The sequence below is a fragment of the Emydura macquarii genome, unplaced genomic scaffold, assembly GCF_026122565.2.
Source record: "Emydura macquarii macquarii isolate MOO-44397 ecotype Brisbane River unplaced genomic scaffold, CSIRO-AGI_Emac_v2 contig_2636, whole genome shotgun sequence".
Classification (NCBI taxonomy): domain Eukaryota; kingdom Metazoa; phylum Chordata; order Testudines; family Chelidae; genus Emydura; species Emydura macquarii.
In genome coordinates this window covers 24,254,606-24,271,125 of record NW_027132773.1, presented here as the reverse complement: position 1 = coordinate 24,271,125, position 16,520 = coordinate 24,254,606, and the positions used below count along the sequence as shown (strand labels likewise).

The window sequence follows — 16,520 nt, the reverse complement described above, 5'->3', positions numbered from 1 at the left end:
TTCCATTAACAACGACACCTATTTTCTATGCCACTTGACCAGCTGACTGATTCCAAATGCTATCACAGTCATGCCAGACTTGTTACATCTTTCCCCTTCATTAACGGGAGTTAAGAGGATAAGATTCCATCTCTCTATCCTTTGGCTATGTCTACACTGCAGCACTAATTCGAATTAGCTTAATTTGAATTACAGAAAGCGATTTATAGAAAGCGCTGCAGACTGTCCACACTAGTGTTTGTGCTGGTTTCTTGCATCCCCACTGGCCAGCCTTAATTCGAATTAGAAAGCAGTGCAATGTGGGAAGCTATCCCACAGTGCCACTAACCATTGAGGCTGTTGTGACGAGTGTCATCATCCCAGGATGCAGCGCAGCTTCCCCCACCCTCTTCCCCCACCCCCAAACAAACAGGAAAAGGATTTTTATGCTGTTTTTTTACTCCCCCAATCGCCATTGCTGCAGGCACATGGAGCCAGCTGAACTATGCTCTCATTTTGACCATGACAAATACATCGCAGCTTATCCTGGATTACTTTAGAACTGTATGCTGTTTGCCTTTTATGCTCCCCCTCCACCTCCTGTATACTGCTTGCCTTTGATTTTTCCCTTCACCAAATGAACCCCCCACCTGTATGCTGTTTGCCTTTTATGCTCCCCCTACCACCCTCTGTATATTGCTTGCCTTTGATTTTGATTCTGCAGGTGTCTGTAGAATGTAAGATAAATAACAACGGAGTCAGTTAGTATATTAATACAGTGATACAAATGTTTCCATTTCACTGATGGAAAACATGATATAATGTAACCACATGTAGCACTGTGAATAAACTCAAGAAAGTATCAGTTTCCATGATTGGCCACTGAAACAATGTAGCAAAGAATTTCCTCTCACTGCTGGCATTTAAAAGACATTCACCACCACACGGGGAGGGGGAGGGGTGGGTCGTGAAATCTTTCAAAGGGTCAAACTTTAAAGGACTAAACTTTCAAAGGGACAAATCTTAAAGGGACAAACTGCAAAGGGCTTGCTGGGCATTTAAAATGCATTCACCACGCGGGGAGGGGGGTGGTGAAATCTTTCAAACCCTTTAAGAGACAAACTGCAAAGGGCTTGTTGTGTGTGGGGTGATCGCAGCTTGGATTTTAAACCCATTCACCGCAGGAAATGAAGATTTAAATCTTCCCGGGGCTGCTTTGGGGGGAGGGTACTGAAATGGGGCATCATGGGATACAGTCTGGAGGCCAATTCATTCGAATTAAGTTCCATTGCATCCACACTCACACTAATGCGAATTAACTGATGCGCTTCAGGCGCTAATCCACTTGCTGAGGTGATTTTATTAATTTGATTTTAAAGGCTCCTTAATTCGAATTAACATTGCGCAAGTATAGACGCAGGAGTAATTAATTCGAATTAAGGGACTTTAATTTGAATTAAGCCACCAGTGTAGACCAGGCCTTTATCTATCAACTATGCTAAACCAGTTTTAGTCTTAAAAAGCCACATAACTTTCAATAAAGACCTGTTACTCCCACGTCATGATTTTTTTAATGTTCTCTATCTTTCACATTAAAAAAACCTCTATCAGTTAATTCTTTGGTTGGTTTAGGGTGTATTGTTCCCATGGTACCAAACTTTCCTATAGGAAGTCTTATGGATACATTTTCTCCCATACTTTGCCCCCATCCTTTGTTTCTGTCTGTCTCTCTGTCTGTGTGTGTGTGTGTGTGTGTGCGCGCGCGCGCGCGCGCACGCCATTCTTTGTTTCTGTCACTTTCCGTACGTGCCTCCAGCAAGGTGGGAAAAATCATCACTAAACACAATTGTACCTATTCTCCTATATAAAACCATATACCTAGCAGTAACTAGCAGAAATTTGGAATGGAATAGAATCAGACAAAGCCTAGCTAGTTTCAATCTTCTGGAAAGGCGCTGGTCTAATTTGTTCAATATATATTTTATGCTGGACTGACTTTCAAAGCGAGAAACAAGAAGAAATGTGATTATTATTAATACTAGAATCTTGGGGGGAAGAAAACTAGAAATTTATGCCAGGAATCCATTAAAAGCCATGATTTCAGTAAATCTTAAAATAAGTCTTCCATTTTTATTAGCAAATTATACATCAGACATGTTAAATAGGAAGACATTCATAATCAAAAAGTCATGCCCTGGCAGTGGAGATACTATGTATATATTGGGTTTCTCAAACAGTTAATGTCTCCTATTTAGATATTTGGTCTTATCTTTCTGAGATGTTTTTATTATGGTAGAAAGGAAACAGTTACAAGCTGGATAACATTATTTTTATAGTTCTCTTCTCCATACACCATCACTTTCTAGCTGAAAGACAAGGATGGGGGGGGGGGGCGGAGAATTACAGATTTTTTGCCCAATTAACCTATAGTTTCTTATCAAGCAAACTATTGTGATAAGACTATTTGTTTCAGGTGCTATAAGGAGTCTGGAAGTGCAGAGAATAATCTTGATAAAACAGATTTAGTTTCCTGGGTCCCACAAGCTTGTTTTTGTGAATATTCAGGAGTGTGCAGTCAGACACTCTTATTCTATCATATTTCAAAAACAAACAACAAATGACAATCTAAAAGAGACAAAAGGCTTGATGCTTGAGGGTTTTTAAATGAACATTTTTCATCGCTTTCAAAGCCAGAAGTGATCATTGTGATCATCTAGTCTGAGCACCTGTATAACATGCCTGTGTGACACATGCCTAAACATTGATTTATAAATGCTTTGGGATACTGAATTAAATGCCTTCAAATACTGAGGTAATTATATTGACTATTGTCATTAACAGTCACTCTTACTATTAACAATGGCCCAAATTCTGCTGTGTTACACTGGCTCAAATCCAATTACACTGTTACATCCAGTTACACTGGTTCAAATAACTCCTTTACAGACAATGCAATTTCTCTGGATTTACACTGGTAGAACAGGGCAAAAATCTTGCCCAAACTCTTGAGGGCAGGGACTGTCTCACAATGTATTTGTACATAGCTTAGCACAATGGGACCTTGACTGGGAGCTCTGAAGCTACTGCAATACAAACAACATTGTATGACTGTTTTTATGGTCCACAACAGCTTAGGTTTAATACACTCAGTCCTTTGTCGTGATGGTTTCCTCTTTTCCAACCCAACCAGCCCCCCAAACACAGTTTCCAACCCTCTCCCCTCAGGTCTATTGTATTCAAGAATAACCCACTGTGAACTATTTTATCCTGGACTGTTTACTTCAGAATTGGTCCTCAACCAACCCTTTACTATCATGATACCTTATCTCCAACTTGAAGGACACAATACATGAACTTTTCCATAGCTGCAATCTGTGCCCTTCCCCAAATCAGAAAACATGGTCAAAAGTCATTCATCTCATAACGTTCTTCTTAGACTGCATTTTTGCTGGCAGAAATTAGACAGATAAATCTTCACTAGTGCATCTCCACTGATGATAGCAATGGCAGAAGTTGTAGTGTACATAGTGCAGATTTCTATTACCACTATAATGTCTAACGCACTCTGAGTAGAATTAAATAACATGACAACAAGAAGTTGAGATTCCTGTCTATACTCCACTTCCAACATTGCTACCACTGGTTGAGCTGCACAGGGACGACTTATAGATACAAAGTTTGCTAATGTAAATTCAACCCAAGACCAAAAGGTGTTATTTTTTAGCTAACTTGTTCTTCTCTAACCTACAGCAGAAGGTTTAGAGTTTGTGCCACTCCCAGTGTACCATAAACATACTGCTAGTAGGAAGCCAAGTCCTTGTAAATCATTAAGCACTAACACCCACACTTATTATTACACTAATGCTGTCATCTTATTGTAAGACTATTTTTATTTTTATAATGGTTGCAAGTGGCAAGATGATTTATTGTTTGCCAAGTGAGAACTCCCAAGGGTAGAGCAAGCCTTTGGAACTGAACACTCTCCTCAGCTGGAGTCTAGACTAAAACAGCAGCAGCACTGAGACCTGCATCATCAGATCACCTGAATGCCAATTATCTCACCAAACTGCCTTCTACAATCTGAACTGCAGATGTCCTTTTCTGTTTGCTGATCGATGATTTTCCCCACAACACCCCCCCCCCCCCCCGGTGGCCCCACTGCTAGCCTCATTTTTCCATCCCTCCACGCTTTCGTTCATCCTTCCATCTTTCTCCCCTTCTTTCCTCCTCCTATCTCATCCCCCTCACCACCATTTCCCTTCACCTTTGTCCCCAAATTATAAAGTAAAACCTAAAACAAATGTTGGACTAAAGTTGTATGCTTATCACCAACCCAATCACTTGCTTATATGTTGTATCCCTTCCTCCCATTTTTCTTCTGGTGTTTGTCATCTTAAACTGCCATCTTTTCAGGGTAGGGACAGGCTCTTCAAGTGTCTAGCACATTATAGGTGATACTGCAACATAAGTCACTGGTAACAACAGGCAAAATGGAGACAATGGGATGCATTGGGAAGCCCAAATGAAAGACTGACTTTGAATAACGTGAGTGTGAGTATGTATTAGTTGATCGGTATATACTGACCAGCTCTACTGGTCAAAAGTTTTCTGATCGAACAATTTTCTGTCAGAAAACACGACCTGATGTAATCAAATGTTGCATTGGAATGTGTCAATTCCACTGAAACTTTCAACAGAAGTCAGATAGGATGACAAGCCAGCTGTTTAGCACCTTTGCTGCTGGTGAGCTTGTTTATTGGCCAGTTCCCTGGCTGCCATGACATAATATAATAGTCAAAACCTTTCAACCTCTATATTACATCAAAGCTTTTATGTAATATTATAAGGTCAAAACTAAATGTTTTAACTGTACTGTATCAAAACATTTAGTGTTGACTTTATAATGTTTTGATACAGTCAAAATAAAATGTCATTTGGATTCTTCCTAAATTAAATTTCAGAATTTTAATCCACTGGCCATTTTGAAAAATTATTGTTTCATTCCACTTCAGGTAAATTTTGGAACTCTGCACAGATCGGGAATTCCATCTTCCAACCAGCTCTAATATTCAGTTTATATCTTTTTGGCATCAGGGAAGCAAATGTTTAGGAAGGACTTGAATGTGAAGAGTGGTGGCTTGACAAACTGAGATGGAGAGGGCATTCTAAGTACAGGGACAGAATGGAAAAGGACACATAAGTGGGAACAACAGAAGGAGATGAATAGGACATTGATGCCAACATTGTGTGAGAAGGACACAATGATAAGACACAAACTGACATAAACCTATTGAAGATAAGGGGGGAATAAAGTTTAAAACTTGATGTGATGGATGAGTAGGGATCACTGGAGGGATTCAGTGAAGGTAGTGATAAAGTCTCAATGACAGGTAAGAAAATTATTTTATCAGGTGCATTTTGGTTGGATAGGTGGTGTTGATGTGAGAATTTATATAAACAAAACAATATTTTATTATAGAAAAAGTGACTCTTTATATGATGTACAAATATTTTTGCCTGTGGATTTGCAGTGAGATAGATGAACCTGATAATGAGAAAGCTATTTTCTCATCTCTAACTTAAACTCACATCTGTTGGTGGTGTGAAATTAAAGCAGTTGCAAAAGAGTCACTGTCCCAGGATTTCTCCCAGCCCCCACTCCCTACAGAGATCTTATGACAGGATGAGGACTTCACCACAGGCAGTTACCCTCTCTTGGGGGGGGGGGGGGGGAGGAGGGATAGAGATGAGTGGGAGGAGAGAGAGGTGACAGGCGTTCAGCTACAAGTCACTAGACATCCTGACAAAGTTTCTAGTGACCATCTTGTTCCCAGCCCCAAATATAACCATGTCCCCCTCATGTACTACTCACCACCCCAAGGGCTCCCTCCTTCCCAGGAGGGAAACCAGCCACAAGCAGGGCTTGGCTCTGCTCTGCTGCATCCAAACCCAGGGCCAGACGGCCTCCATTTCCCCCAACGAGAGACAGCCCCCAGACACAGCCCCCTCACCCAAGACAGGACCTCCCTGCCTCCTTAGAGAGGCAGCACAGCCCGGCCCCCGGCCCAGAAACAGGGTCCCCTCGCCCCGTTAGAGATACAGCCCCCCACCCCAGAGACACAGTCCCCTCCCGCCCGCCCTAGAGAGAAGGTTCGCCCCCCCGTCCCCCCGTTAGAGACACAGCACCTCCCGCCCCATTAGCGACACAGCCCCGCCGCCTCGTTACAGACACAGTCATCCCGCCCCACAGACAGCGTCCCCCACCCCCTCCTCCCGGGCCAGGGCCCCCTCCGCGCGGCCGAGCGCCGTACCGCCAGCACGGTGAGCAGGGTGGTCTTGCCCGAGTACTGCAGCCCCACCAGGGTGAGCTCCATCTCCTCCTTCCAGAACAGCGAGCGCAGCCACTCCAGCAGCCGGGCCACCAGCGCCAGCATCCCGCCTCCCAGCCCAGCTCCGGCGGCACCGCGAGCTCCCCTGCGCTCAGGCGGCCGGTCCGGCGCTAGGCTGCGGCTCCAGGGGCCAGACGGCGGCACCGGCCTCGGATCAGCTGAGCGAGGAGACGCACGTGACCCCGGCCACCGCCCTTCTCCCCAGACTGCCGCTGGCTGAGTCGCCGCAGAGTGGGAGGGGCTCAGGACGGAGCGGGAGCGGCCGGCAGGGGCGGGGGTCTCAGCGGCACCGAGGCTGCGGGAAACGGGGGGAGGGGGGAGCCCGGGGGGTTACAGGGCGGGTCCCCGCGGGGGTGTCACGTGAGCTGTGACGGTGGGTCTATGTGGGGGTGTCAGTGGGCGGGTGTCACGTGAGAGTTGATACACGGTGGGCGCCTGCGGAGGCGTCACGGAGGGGTGTGGGCTGGGGGTCACGTGAGGGGCGGTGGGTTACGTGGGGGTTGACAGGGTGAGTCCCTGCAGGGGTGCCATGGGGGAGTCACGTGAGAGGTGACAGGTGGGTCCCCACAGGGGGTTGTTACTGAGCGGCGGGGAGGACGCAAAAGGAGCAAAAGGGGGGTTCTCCCAGGAAGAGTCACTGAGGGGTGATGGTGGGTGGTGAGGGGAGGGGGATCACGTGGGGGGTGTCACTGAGGGGTGACAGGGTGGGTCCTCATGGGGGTCACTGGGAGTGGGGGGTGACAAGATGGGTCCCCATAGGGGATTGTCACTGAAGGGCAAAGTGCTGGCTCTGTACAGCAGTGTTGTGCAGGGGAAGCAAGGCATATTGGTTGGGGTCTTGGGTCACTAGCCAAGTTCTTGGGAGAATCAAGGTTCAGTTCCCTACTCTGCCATGGATTTCATGTGTGACCTTAGGTAAGTTACTTAGCCCCTCTCTGCCTCAGTTTCCCATCTGTACAATGGGGCTGGCAGCCCTGCTCTGTGTCACAGGATAATGGGAGGACCAATACATAAACATTGTGAAGCACTTGGATATTACAGTGTTACAGGCCGGAGAATTACCTAAGATAGACAGGGCTGGTGCAGTGCAGGGGAGTGGGTTTTTTATTTGACAGGTGATGGCCAGGCATCATCTATAGGTGTTGGGGGTCAGTCTGTAATTGGAATACCCCTCCGCTCTGTCAATAAGGTCAGCCTCAATGCCCCCTTCAACCACATCTCCTAAAGCCAGCTCAAAGCCTTTTCCCACATTATGCCTTACGTAGGGAACCATTATCTGACTCTGGTAACTAGGCCCCATCCTCTCTTCATTCTGATCCTTTTTTAAGACTCACTTTTTGGTGATAGCCATTTGAAGTGACATGCTAGCCTGTGGTTAACCAGATGTTAATGCCTACAGAGTCATCTTTATAAGTGCTTCAAAGATAACCTGAAGAATAATCTTCAATAGGCTGGTACCAACTTTAAGGAACCCAAGCAAGTGGCTCAGAACAGGACTCATTGACAGTCTCTGACAAGATCAGCATGTAACAGATTTGAGCGGAAATGACAAAATCATCTCCAGGCTGCATGTGAAAGGCACCACAGAGCTGCATCATTAAACATCCCGTGCCCTCAGTGTGTCTCTGTTCATCAGTGTTCGGACTTCATAGTCATATGAGTAGCCATAGATGTGAATTGCGACAATATCGTCAATGGTGGACTACCAACAATGCCAAGAGAGTGGGTTTTCACTATCAGAAGGAACTTTCTTTTGTTTGCAACTTATAAGCAAGCACACTAGTACTCACCACGTTATTTTGACTCACAATATTTCATAGAACCTTATGTCTCCCCTATATATACAAAATATATCACACACTGAATCTGAAATTATTTGTTAAGGTCTCTGATGTTATAATTAAAGATATACATTATACAGAGGGAGATTACTGGGTTATGTGTAGTTTCCTCACTTTTTAGAAGCAGAAGAAAAATCCTTTTGACAATGCATCTGTTGCTGACAGTAGAAACATGCGGTGTGGCATTATGGTATGGTTAAGAGGTGTCCTATAACTTGGAATTTCCTTGCTTTTTTAGGGTTTGGGGAGATGTCACACATTTTTAATTATGTTTATTATCATAATGCATGAGGGGACAACAACAAAAAATCAAGGTGGACGGTGCCTGGCACAATGGAAAATAAAATAGTAGACAGTCTTTGACACGCAGAGCTTAAAATCTAAACAGACAAAATAGGGAAAGACAATATAGTATACAAGCCAAGTGAACAGCATAACGACCTGCAAATGTCATATTGTTCCATGAGTTTTCTTTAAAAACAAACAATGTTAAAGGTGGAGTTTAGTTAGGGGGTAAGCTAAATGGAAAGAGGACATTGAAGGGAAGCAGAGGAGGGTATAACGGGCAAGTGTAATGTGAAGCTGTGTGAAGAGATGGAGAGCAGGGGGAAGGAGTGGGCGATGGGAGAGGGGGTTTTGGAACAAACAGCCAATCACATATGGCAGACAGTGTCCAGTCAAAACTGGAGAAAAACTCTGACGAGATCAGTGTCCAATGATTGCTGCTTATCCCTTTTCACCGAAGTTTTGTTTATAGAATTTCTATGATGAAATGTAATTGCCTCACCAAGATGTGCACATGATCAAATTGATTAACTGTATGATCTTATTGCTGAATCCCTGACCTCCTTACTCACTGAGACTTACAATCATAATGTTGTGTCCAATTTACATTGTAAGCCCCCGGCGGCTAAGACCTCTGTAGTGTGTATCACCAGCGCAATTTACGCACTGCAACATAATAAATACAACTACTACCACATATTTTCCTATTCACTGCAAAGACAGGTCATATGAAATACAGCCAGTTCAGTTCATAGGAATGGTTTGTGTGGAATGCAGAGGTTATGATTCATGGATGTAGTGGATGACGTGAAGTTCAGTGATTTTGGTTTGCAGGTGGGCTCATTTTAAAAAACACTATTTTGTTTCAAAGAGGTCTTTTAAATTGAAGTTGCTAGAATTCACATCAAGTAGGGAAGTGTGAAAAAATTCTATTTGTGCAGGACTTTTTAAATGCTTGGGTGATGCTGAGGGCATGTCTACACTACAAACAAGTCGACTTCACTTAAGTCGACAGCCAGCCACCACAGTAATTACGTTGGCCTGTGTCAGTGGAGTGCGTCCTCACTAGCAGCGCGTGCACTGATGCTGAGAGTAGTGCACCGTGGGTAGCTATCCCACAGTGTAACTCGCTGGAAGGGATTTTGGGAAGGGCTTGCAATGCCTCATGGAATTAAAACTATCTTGCAGTGGTGACTGGGAGTGTGACTTTTCTATGATGTTGCAAGCACTGGTGGATCATGGGGGCGGAGGGGAGAGGCATTTAACTGATATCAACATAGGCTACTCCGGGGAGGTGCATGAAGCACACATCTTTAAAAACACAGGTCTGTTAAGAAAGATTCAAGCAGGGGCTTTCTTTCCGGACCGCAAAATCAACATTAGTGACATAGAAATTCCAATAGTCATTATCTAGACCATCCCTGACAGGTGTTTGTCCAACCTGCTCTTAAAATCTCCAATAATGGAGATTCCATAACCTCCCTAGGCAATTTATTCCAGTGCTTAACTGCCCTGACAGTTAGGAATTCTTCTCCTAATGTCCAACCGAAACTGCCCTTGCTGCAATTTAAGCCCATTGCTTCTTGTCTTATCCTCAGAGGTCACGGAGAACAATTTTTCTCCCTCCTCCTAACAACATTTTATGTGCTTGAAAACCGTTATCATGTCCCCCTCAGTCGTCTCTTCTCCAGACTAAACAAACCCAGTGTTTTCAATCTTCCCTCATGTTTTTTAAACCTTTAATCATTTTTGTTGCTCTTCCCTGGACTTTCTCCAATTTGGCTACATCTGTCCTGAAATGTGGCACTAAGAACTGGACACATACTCCAGTTGAGGCCTAATCAGCACAGAGTAGAGCAGAAGAATTACTTCTCGTGTCTTGCTTATAACAGACCTGCTAATACATCCCAGAAAGATGTTTCTTTTTTTGCAACAGTGTGACATGGTTGATTCATATTTAGCTTGTGATCCGCTATGAGCCCCAGATCCCTTTCTGCAGTAGTCATTTCCCAGTTTGTATGTGTGCAACTGATTGTTCCTTCCTAGGTGGAGTACTTTGCATTTGTCATTATTGAATTTCATCCTGTTTACTTCAGACTATTTCTCCAGTTTGTCCAAATTATTTTGAATTTTAATCCTATCCTCCAAAGCACTTGTAACACCTCCCAGCATGGCATCATCCATAAACCTTATAAGTGTATTCTCTTTGTCATTATCTAAATCATTGATGAAGATATTGAACAGAACCAGACCCAGAACTGATCCCTGCAGGACACCACTCAATATGCTCTTTCAACTTGACTGAACCACTGATAACTATTCTCTGGGAACAGTTTTCCAATCAATTGTGCACCATATTATTGTAGCTCCATCTAGGTTGTATTTTCCTAGTTTGTTTATGAGAAGGTCATGTGAGACAGTATCAAAAGCCTTTCTAGTGTCAAGATACACCATATATGCTGCTTCTTCCCATCCACAAAGCCGGTAATCCTCTCAAAGAGAGCTATCAGGTAGATTTGACATGATTTGTCAAATGCAATGTGTGATTAAAGTCTTATGAAAAGCCCATAGATGGTTTGTCCATGTTCTTAAGTTTATTATAAAGTCCTCATTCTGAGACAACCTTTCTTGCTATAAAAGCCAAATTCTTTAGCTTTATTTTACAGATAGACTAACAAAGTATTGCATTTAATACTGGGAGAATATACCTCTCTACAGCTGTAGCGCAGAAGAAGACTGGTCTTGTGCTTTCAGGTACTGGACTGGGACTCAAAAGATCTGGATTCAATATTTTGTGTAACTTTGGGTAAGTCACTTAATCTCTCTGCGATTTAGTTGCCTATCAGTAAAACTATACTTCCTTTCTCCTACCCTTTGCCTCTATCGTCTATTTAGATTGTGTGCTGTCTTGGGCAGGGATTTATGTGTCTGTGCAGCATTTAGCACAGTGGGTCCTCTAAGCACTCTTAAGATTTAGCTGGTTCATTATTTTTATTGTCTCCTGTTGTAATAATTGGGCCTACAAATTTAACCTAATTGTGAGCTCAAATGTAAAAAGTCAGTTAAGTTTATAAGATGTCACGGTAACCCTATCACAGATGTTGATGGGAAAAGGTGCAAAAACAAAATTGAATTAGTCCAAACAAAAAGGCATACTGATGTCATTCAAGGACTGTGTTAAGATCATGCTTGGTAAACAAGAAGAGTATGGAACCAGAGATCAGTGAACCAAAATTGACAAAATTGGTGTGTCAGAAACTAGGCCTAATTGGTGAACAAGTTAATAAGAGGACAGGCTGTTACACCCATCATTCCACTTTTAGCATCCTCAAAAAGAGATTGGGGGTGGGGAGAGGAGCTGGCTATTGTGACACTGGCTGAAAGATGAGAGAAGGGGAAGGAGCAAGGTTCATCATCAGGGCTGCCACTCTCACCTTTTCCCTTGACCTAGGGCCTTCTTCAGCCTAATCCTGAGAGATGTCTGGGCCCAAGAAAGAGAGACCTAGAAACCACCAGCTCTGGCTAAATCCCAAACACCATTTACACTTCATCTCCCCTCCCATCATGTGTCCTTTTCCTTCCTTACCTTTATTTCTTTTCTTTCCTACCTCTCTCATTTTTCCTTCTGTTTAATAAGTCTGACTTAGCCAGGCACGACTGCATATTTTGCAACACTGCTGTGAGCCTGTGACCAGAACAAGGCCGCTAAAAGTAGTGCCCTAAGCCGTGAGGTTGCTAGGTCTCAGAGTAACTGATAAGACCATGTGAAGTGCCTGTGTTTTTCCAGCAGTCAGGTAGCAAGTAGAGTTGACACCAGAGAAAGAAGCTGCATTTTCTATTTTTGCTGTTCTTTTTTCTTCGCTTTCGTGCGTGTTTGTCTTGTGTTGTCTTCTAGAAAATGTGATCAGACTTTAACAACATTTCCAGTTCATTAAAACTAACTTCCTCTCCCCCTCCCTTAAAAAGGGACAGCAGTTACCATAGATAGTATCATTTAAAAAACTGTCAGCTGTGGCGGAGAGACGAGTTCCTTTTAAAAACTCTAGGCAGCGAAAGGAAAAAAGTCCAAGTGATGTTCAAATGAGCGCCTTTCTTAATACCTTACATTTCGAAGGCTTTAACTGTTTTCCCTTCTTTTCTGTATCTTTAATAAAGGGTTAAAGAGATTTTTAATGGTGTGCTTGCCATGGTACTAAGCAGCCTGACGCAGACCCCAAACCTTATTAAAAACTATTTAATGTTGGACAGTTTCGGGGTCCTGTTAACACCCTAGACCAGGGGTGTCAAAGTTATCTGGCCACAAGGGCCATTTAAGACAAAATTGTTCACTTGGCAGGCCGCACTGGGGAAAAATAAATTAAAGGGGCAGCACACTGGCGCAGCGGGTAGCACTCTTGCCTCACAGCTTCAGTGGCCGGGATTCAAACTCTGACCCCAGCTCTGTCTGTGTGGAGTTTGCATGATGTTCTCTCCATGTCTACGCGAGTTTTTCCGAGCATTCTAGTTTTCTTCCCACCCAGCTGGAGCCCAGACCAGACAGAGGGATTTAGGGGCTTGGGGCCGGTGCTCTGGGGCGGGCAGGTCCAGTCCAGCTCTCCAGTGCTGGAGCAGCCTGGCCCAGTCTGGCGCTCTGGGCTGGGGTGTGGAGCAGCATGAGCCGGCACAGCGATGGCACTCCGGGAGTTGGGGGTGCTCTGGGGGCTTGGGTGAGTCGATGCTGTGCCACTGGGGCAGGCCGGACAGGCTCAGCATTCTGGCAACGGGGACAGGCCGGCCACTGGCCAGCCTGGGGGAGGGGTGGACCAGCGCTTAGTGCTGGGGTGGGCTGGCGCTGGGCTGCGGTGAAGGTTGGCAGTGCTTTGGGAGCTGGGGTGCTCTGGCTGGCCAGCCCAGAGCCAAGGTGGGTCGGCGCTGTGCCACTGGGACAGTCCAGGTAGGCACTCCATCAGTGGGGGCAGAGGTGGCACAGGCCAGCAATCAGGCAGGCCGGTACTGGTATGTTGCATGGGCCAACGGTGCTCCTGGGTCTGGGGTGCTCTGGGGTCTGGGGGCACTCCAGGTGCTGGGGCGAACGCCGGGTTGGGTCAGTGCTGGTGCTGGCCGGGCTGGCACTCCAGCAGTAAGGGGAGGGGAATATAGGCTGGTGCTCAGGTGGGGCGGCCTGCATGGGGTCAGGGTGTGTTGGAGCAGCGCTGAAGCAAGGGCTCCGGGAGTGCTCAGGCCACCCAGCACTGGTGCTGGGGCGCTCGGGGCTCCGTCGGGGCTGTGAGTGACAGGAGAGGGGGTGGAAGGGACGGGGCTTTGGGCAGAAGGGGCAGGGCTGGAGGATAGCCTCCTCACACGGGTGGTTCACGAGCCGCCCCTGCAAGACAGTATGGAACATAAATACAATATTAGAAAAGAGTGCGTGGGCCACGAAAATTAACCACAGGCTGCATGTTTGACATCCCTGCCTTAGACTCTTTGGGCCCTTTATTCCATCTAAAAGAATATAACATGCCATTCCAGAGACATAGTTGCGAACATAAATGTTTTTAAGAGGATGTGTATGTATCCTTAGAATAAGATAATTTTAAACAATGATGATGATGACATAAATGTATATGAGGTAGGCGAAGTTAGACCTGAATCCCCATATCCAAGCACTCCTAAACTTTAAGGATGGCAGAGAGTTCGGGTGAGGGGAAGGTGTTGCAATCTGAATCCAAATTTTGTGGCTCAGGCTCATTTCTAGTGGTATCTGTTAAAATAATCCTGTAATTTAAAGAAATCTCTAGGGAGGCCAACATGAACAGAAATGATTTAACTGGATCCTGGTATGTGTGTGTTTAAGTTTATTGTTTATTCTGACATAGTAATACCAAATGTTTGGGGAGGAAATCTTCAATGTAAGCCATATATTTTTCTATAATGAGACAACGCACTAGCATGTGACTAGTTGCCACTTCTCTTTTTAACAGCAGGGTCAAGCACTTGGAAATACAGAGGCTTTAATGAACTTATCATTGGAAGCATTTGTTGATCAATACATGCTGGCTAGCATATCTATATCTATCACATTAATAATATATATTATCCACACCATATATGTTAGTATGCATTAAGCACAAATATTACAGCACTTACCTAGCCTAAAGTGACCTATAGTGACCTAAAGTGACTATAATCTTGTTCACTTATGCTAAGTATCCCATAACATCTTGCATTAGCTGAAGTAAGCTTTGGTTTAAGTAGATAGGAAAGCTGTCTGGATCAGAACAAAGAGATAAGGGATACACCACGGTATCAGAAAAACAAAGTATAAAGCCAACTGGTTAAATCCGGTTTCAGATGATGTGCACAGCACCTTCTAAGTTAAACAGGCAGGGTATAAAAGATGGTTTTAGGGGTGTAACTTTGGGAGCAAAGTTTCTGCGTTAGGTAAATGTAACAACGTTGCAGGAGGTAGCTTCCTGGAGACTGGTATTGCATAGAACCTTTTTCCTGTACTGTATTATTATTGGCTCATAGTAATAAATCTGACTGACTTTGGTTACTTGCTCTCTTTAGTATATTTCATAACGAACCAAAGTGTGGTCAAGCAATTGACTGTACAATTTACCAACACGCTGTAATGTACTATTAGTGTTTATGTGCGTCATCGGTGCCCTCTACTGGATAGAACATCAGAACCTCTTTAGTGTTTTTCTTCTTTATAATTTGTCTCCTGATCTAGTGGCTAGTGAACTGTAAAAGGATATAAGAGCAGTTATGACATGCTAAGGCAGATGATCTTTTAACTCAAGAAGTCTCTTTTGGAAGCTGAAGTTTTGTGGGTTCTGTGCATTGTAAATGCAGCTTCATTCACTGAGACTATGCTTATGATAGAGGTGCTTCAACCTGAAGTCTATGAATTAGGTCTGTTCCCTGCTAGCTTGTCAAGCCATGCAGTTAGGTACTGGGTCCACTGTTGGTGACGTTAACAGTGTCTTCCCTATAAAACTACAGGATGCCACCTGCCTTCCATTAAGTGAGTGATTATTAGACCTCTGACTCAAGAAACCATCTCTTGACAGTTACAGCCTTGCCAGCTATCTCCCCCTCTCTAATTGTTTTTAGCCTGAGGGAGCAGTGAATGTAGTGAGGATATTAATACTGTTAATGAGTGTCACTTTTGCACTTAGGGCACTATCAAACAAACTTATCATAGCATCTAGGATACCTAGTCATGGACCAGGACCCCACCGTGTTAGGCAGTGTACAAACACAGAACAAGAAGACAGTTCTTGCCCCAAAGACCTTACAATTTAATATTAGAGGCAACAGTTGGACACAGATAGACAGAAGAATATTAGGAAACAATGTCACTGTTGGTTAGCATGATAGGCAGTAATCTCAGCACACCAGAAGCCTCACCATTGTCAAGGGTTTTTTTGTAGGCATCATGGCAAAGGAGAGTTTTATGGAGGGATTAGAAAGGAGAATAATGCATTTGTTTTGAGAAGGTTTATGGTGAGTTCCCTTTATCTCGGAGGGCCACCATGGGAGAAATCATGAAGGTGCTTGTTTGAAAATTTAAACAAGTGAACAATGGAGGCTGGCATCATGGATGAGTTGAGGTAGTCGCTGACCTCTCAATAGTGAATGAAAGATAATGGGTGGGGTCAGTTAGGCAGTGAAAGACCTTGAAAGTGAAATATGTAGGTTATTTTTAATGTGAGAGAGAAGGGGGAACTAGTGAAGAGATGGAAGGAGAGCAGTGACAGGGTCAAAATGACAAGCTAGGAAAATGATCTTTGCAGCAGCAATTGGAAGGGATAAGAGTGGGACAAGATTGCATTTGTCAAGGCCAGAGAAAAGACTGTTGCAGTAACCAAGAAGCAAGTTGAGAGTCTGGATAAGAGTTTTGTCTGTGTAGATGGATAAAATAAGGCCATATTTTAGAGATGTTATGCAGAAACGATCTGTGAGACTTCCATATAGCCTGGATGTGAAGACATAGAGAGAGGTCTGAGTTGAAGTTGATGCCAGGTTATTGGCTTGGGTG

General features: G+C 44.3%; 1 protein-coding gene across 2 annotated transcripts in view; it reads right to left on the bottom strand.

Annotated features, from left to right (window-relative positions):
* The window catches only part of LOC137163882 (ADP-ribosylation factor-like protein 8B), a 38,753-nt gene extending 32,114 nt beyond the window's left edge, over nucleotides 1–6,639 (bottom strand). Inside the window, exon 1 of one of the 2 annotated variants that reach the window (XM_067564312.1) lies at nucleotides 6,291–6,639. In XM_067564312.1, coding sequence (XP_067420413.1) covers nucleotides 6,291–6,413 — 123 coding nt within the window. In that variant the 5' untranslated portion in view covers nucleotides 6,414–6,639. The remainder of the gene's footprint in view (nucleotides 1–6,290) is intronic. The other variant, XM_067564313.1, reaches the window with a different exon arrangement.
* Nucleotides 6,640–16,520: the final 9,881 nt, after the last annotated feature.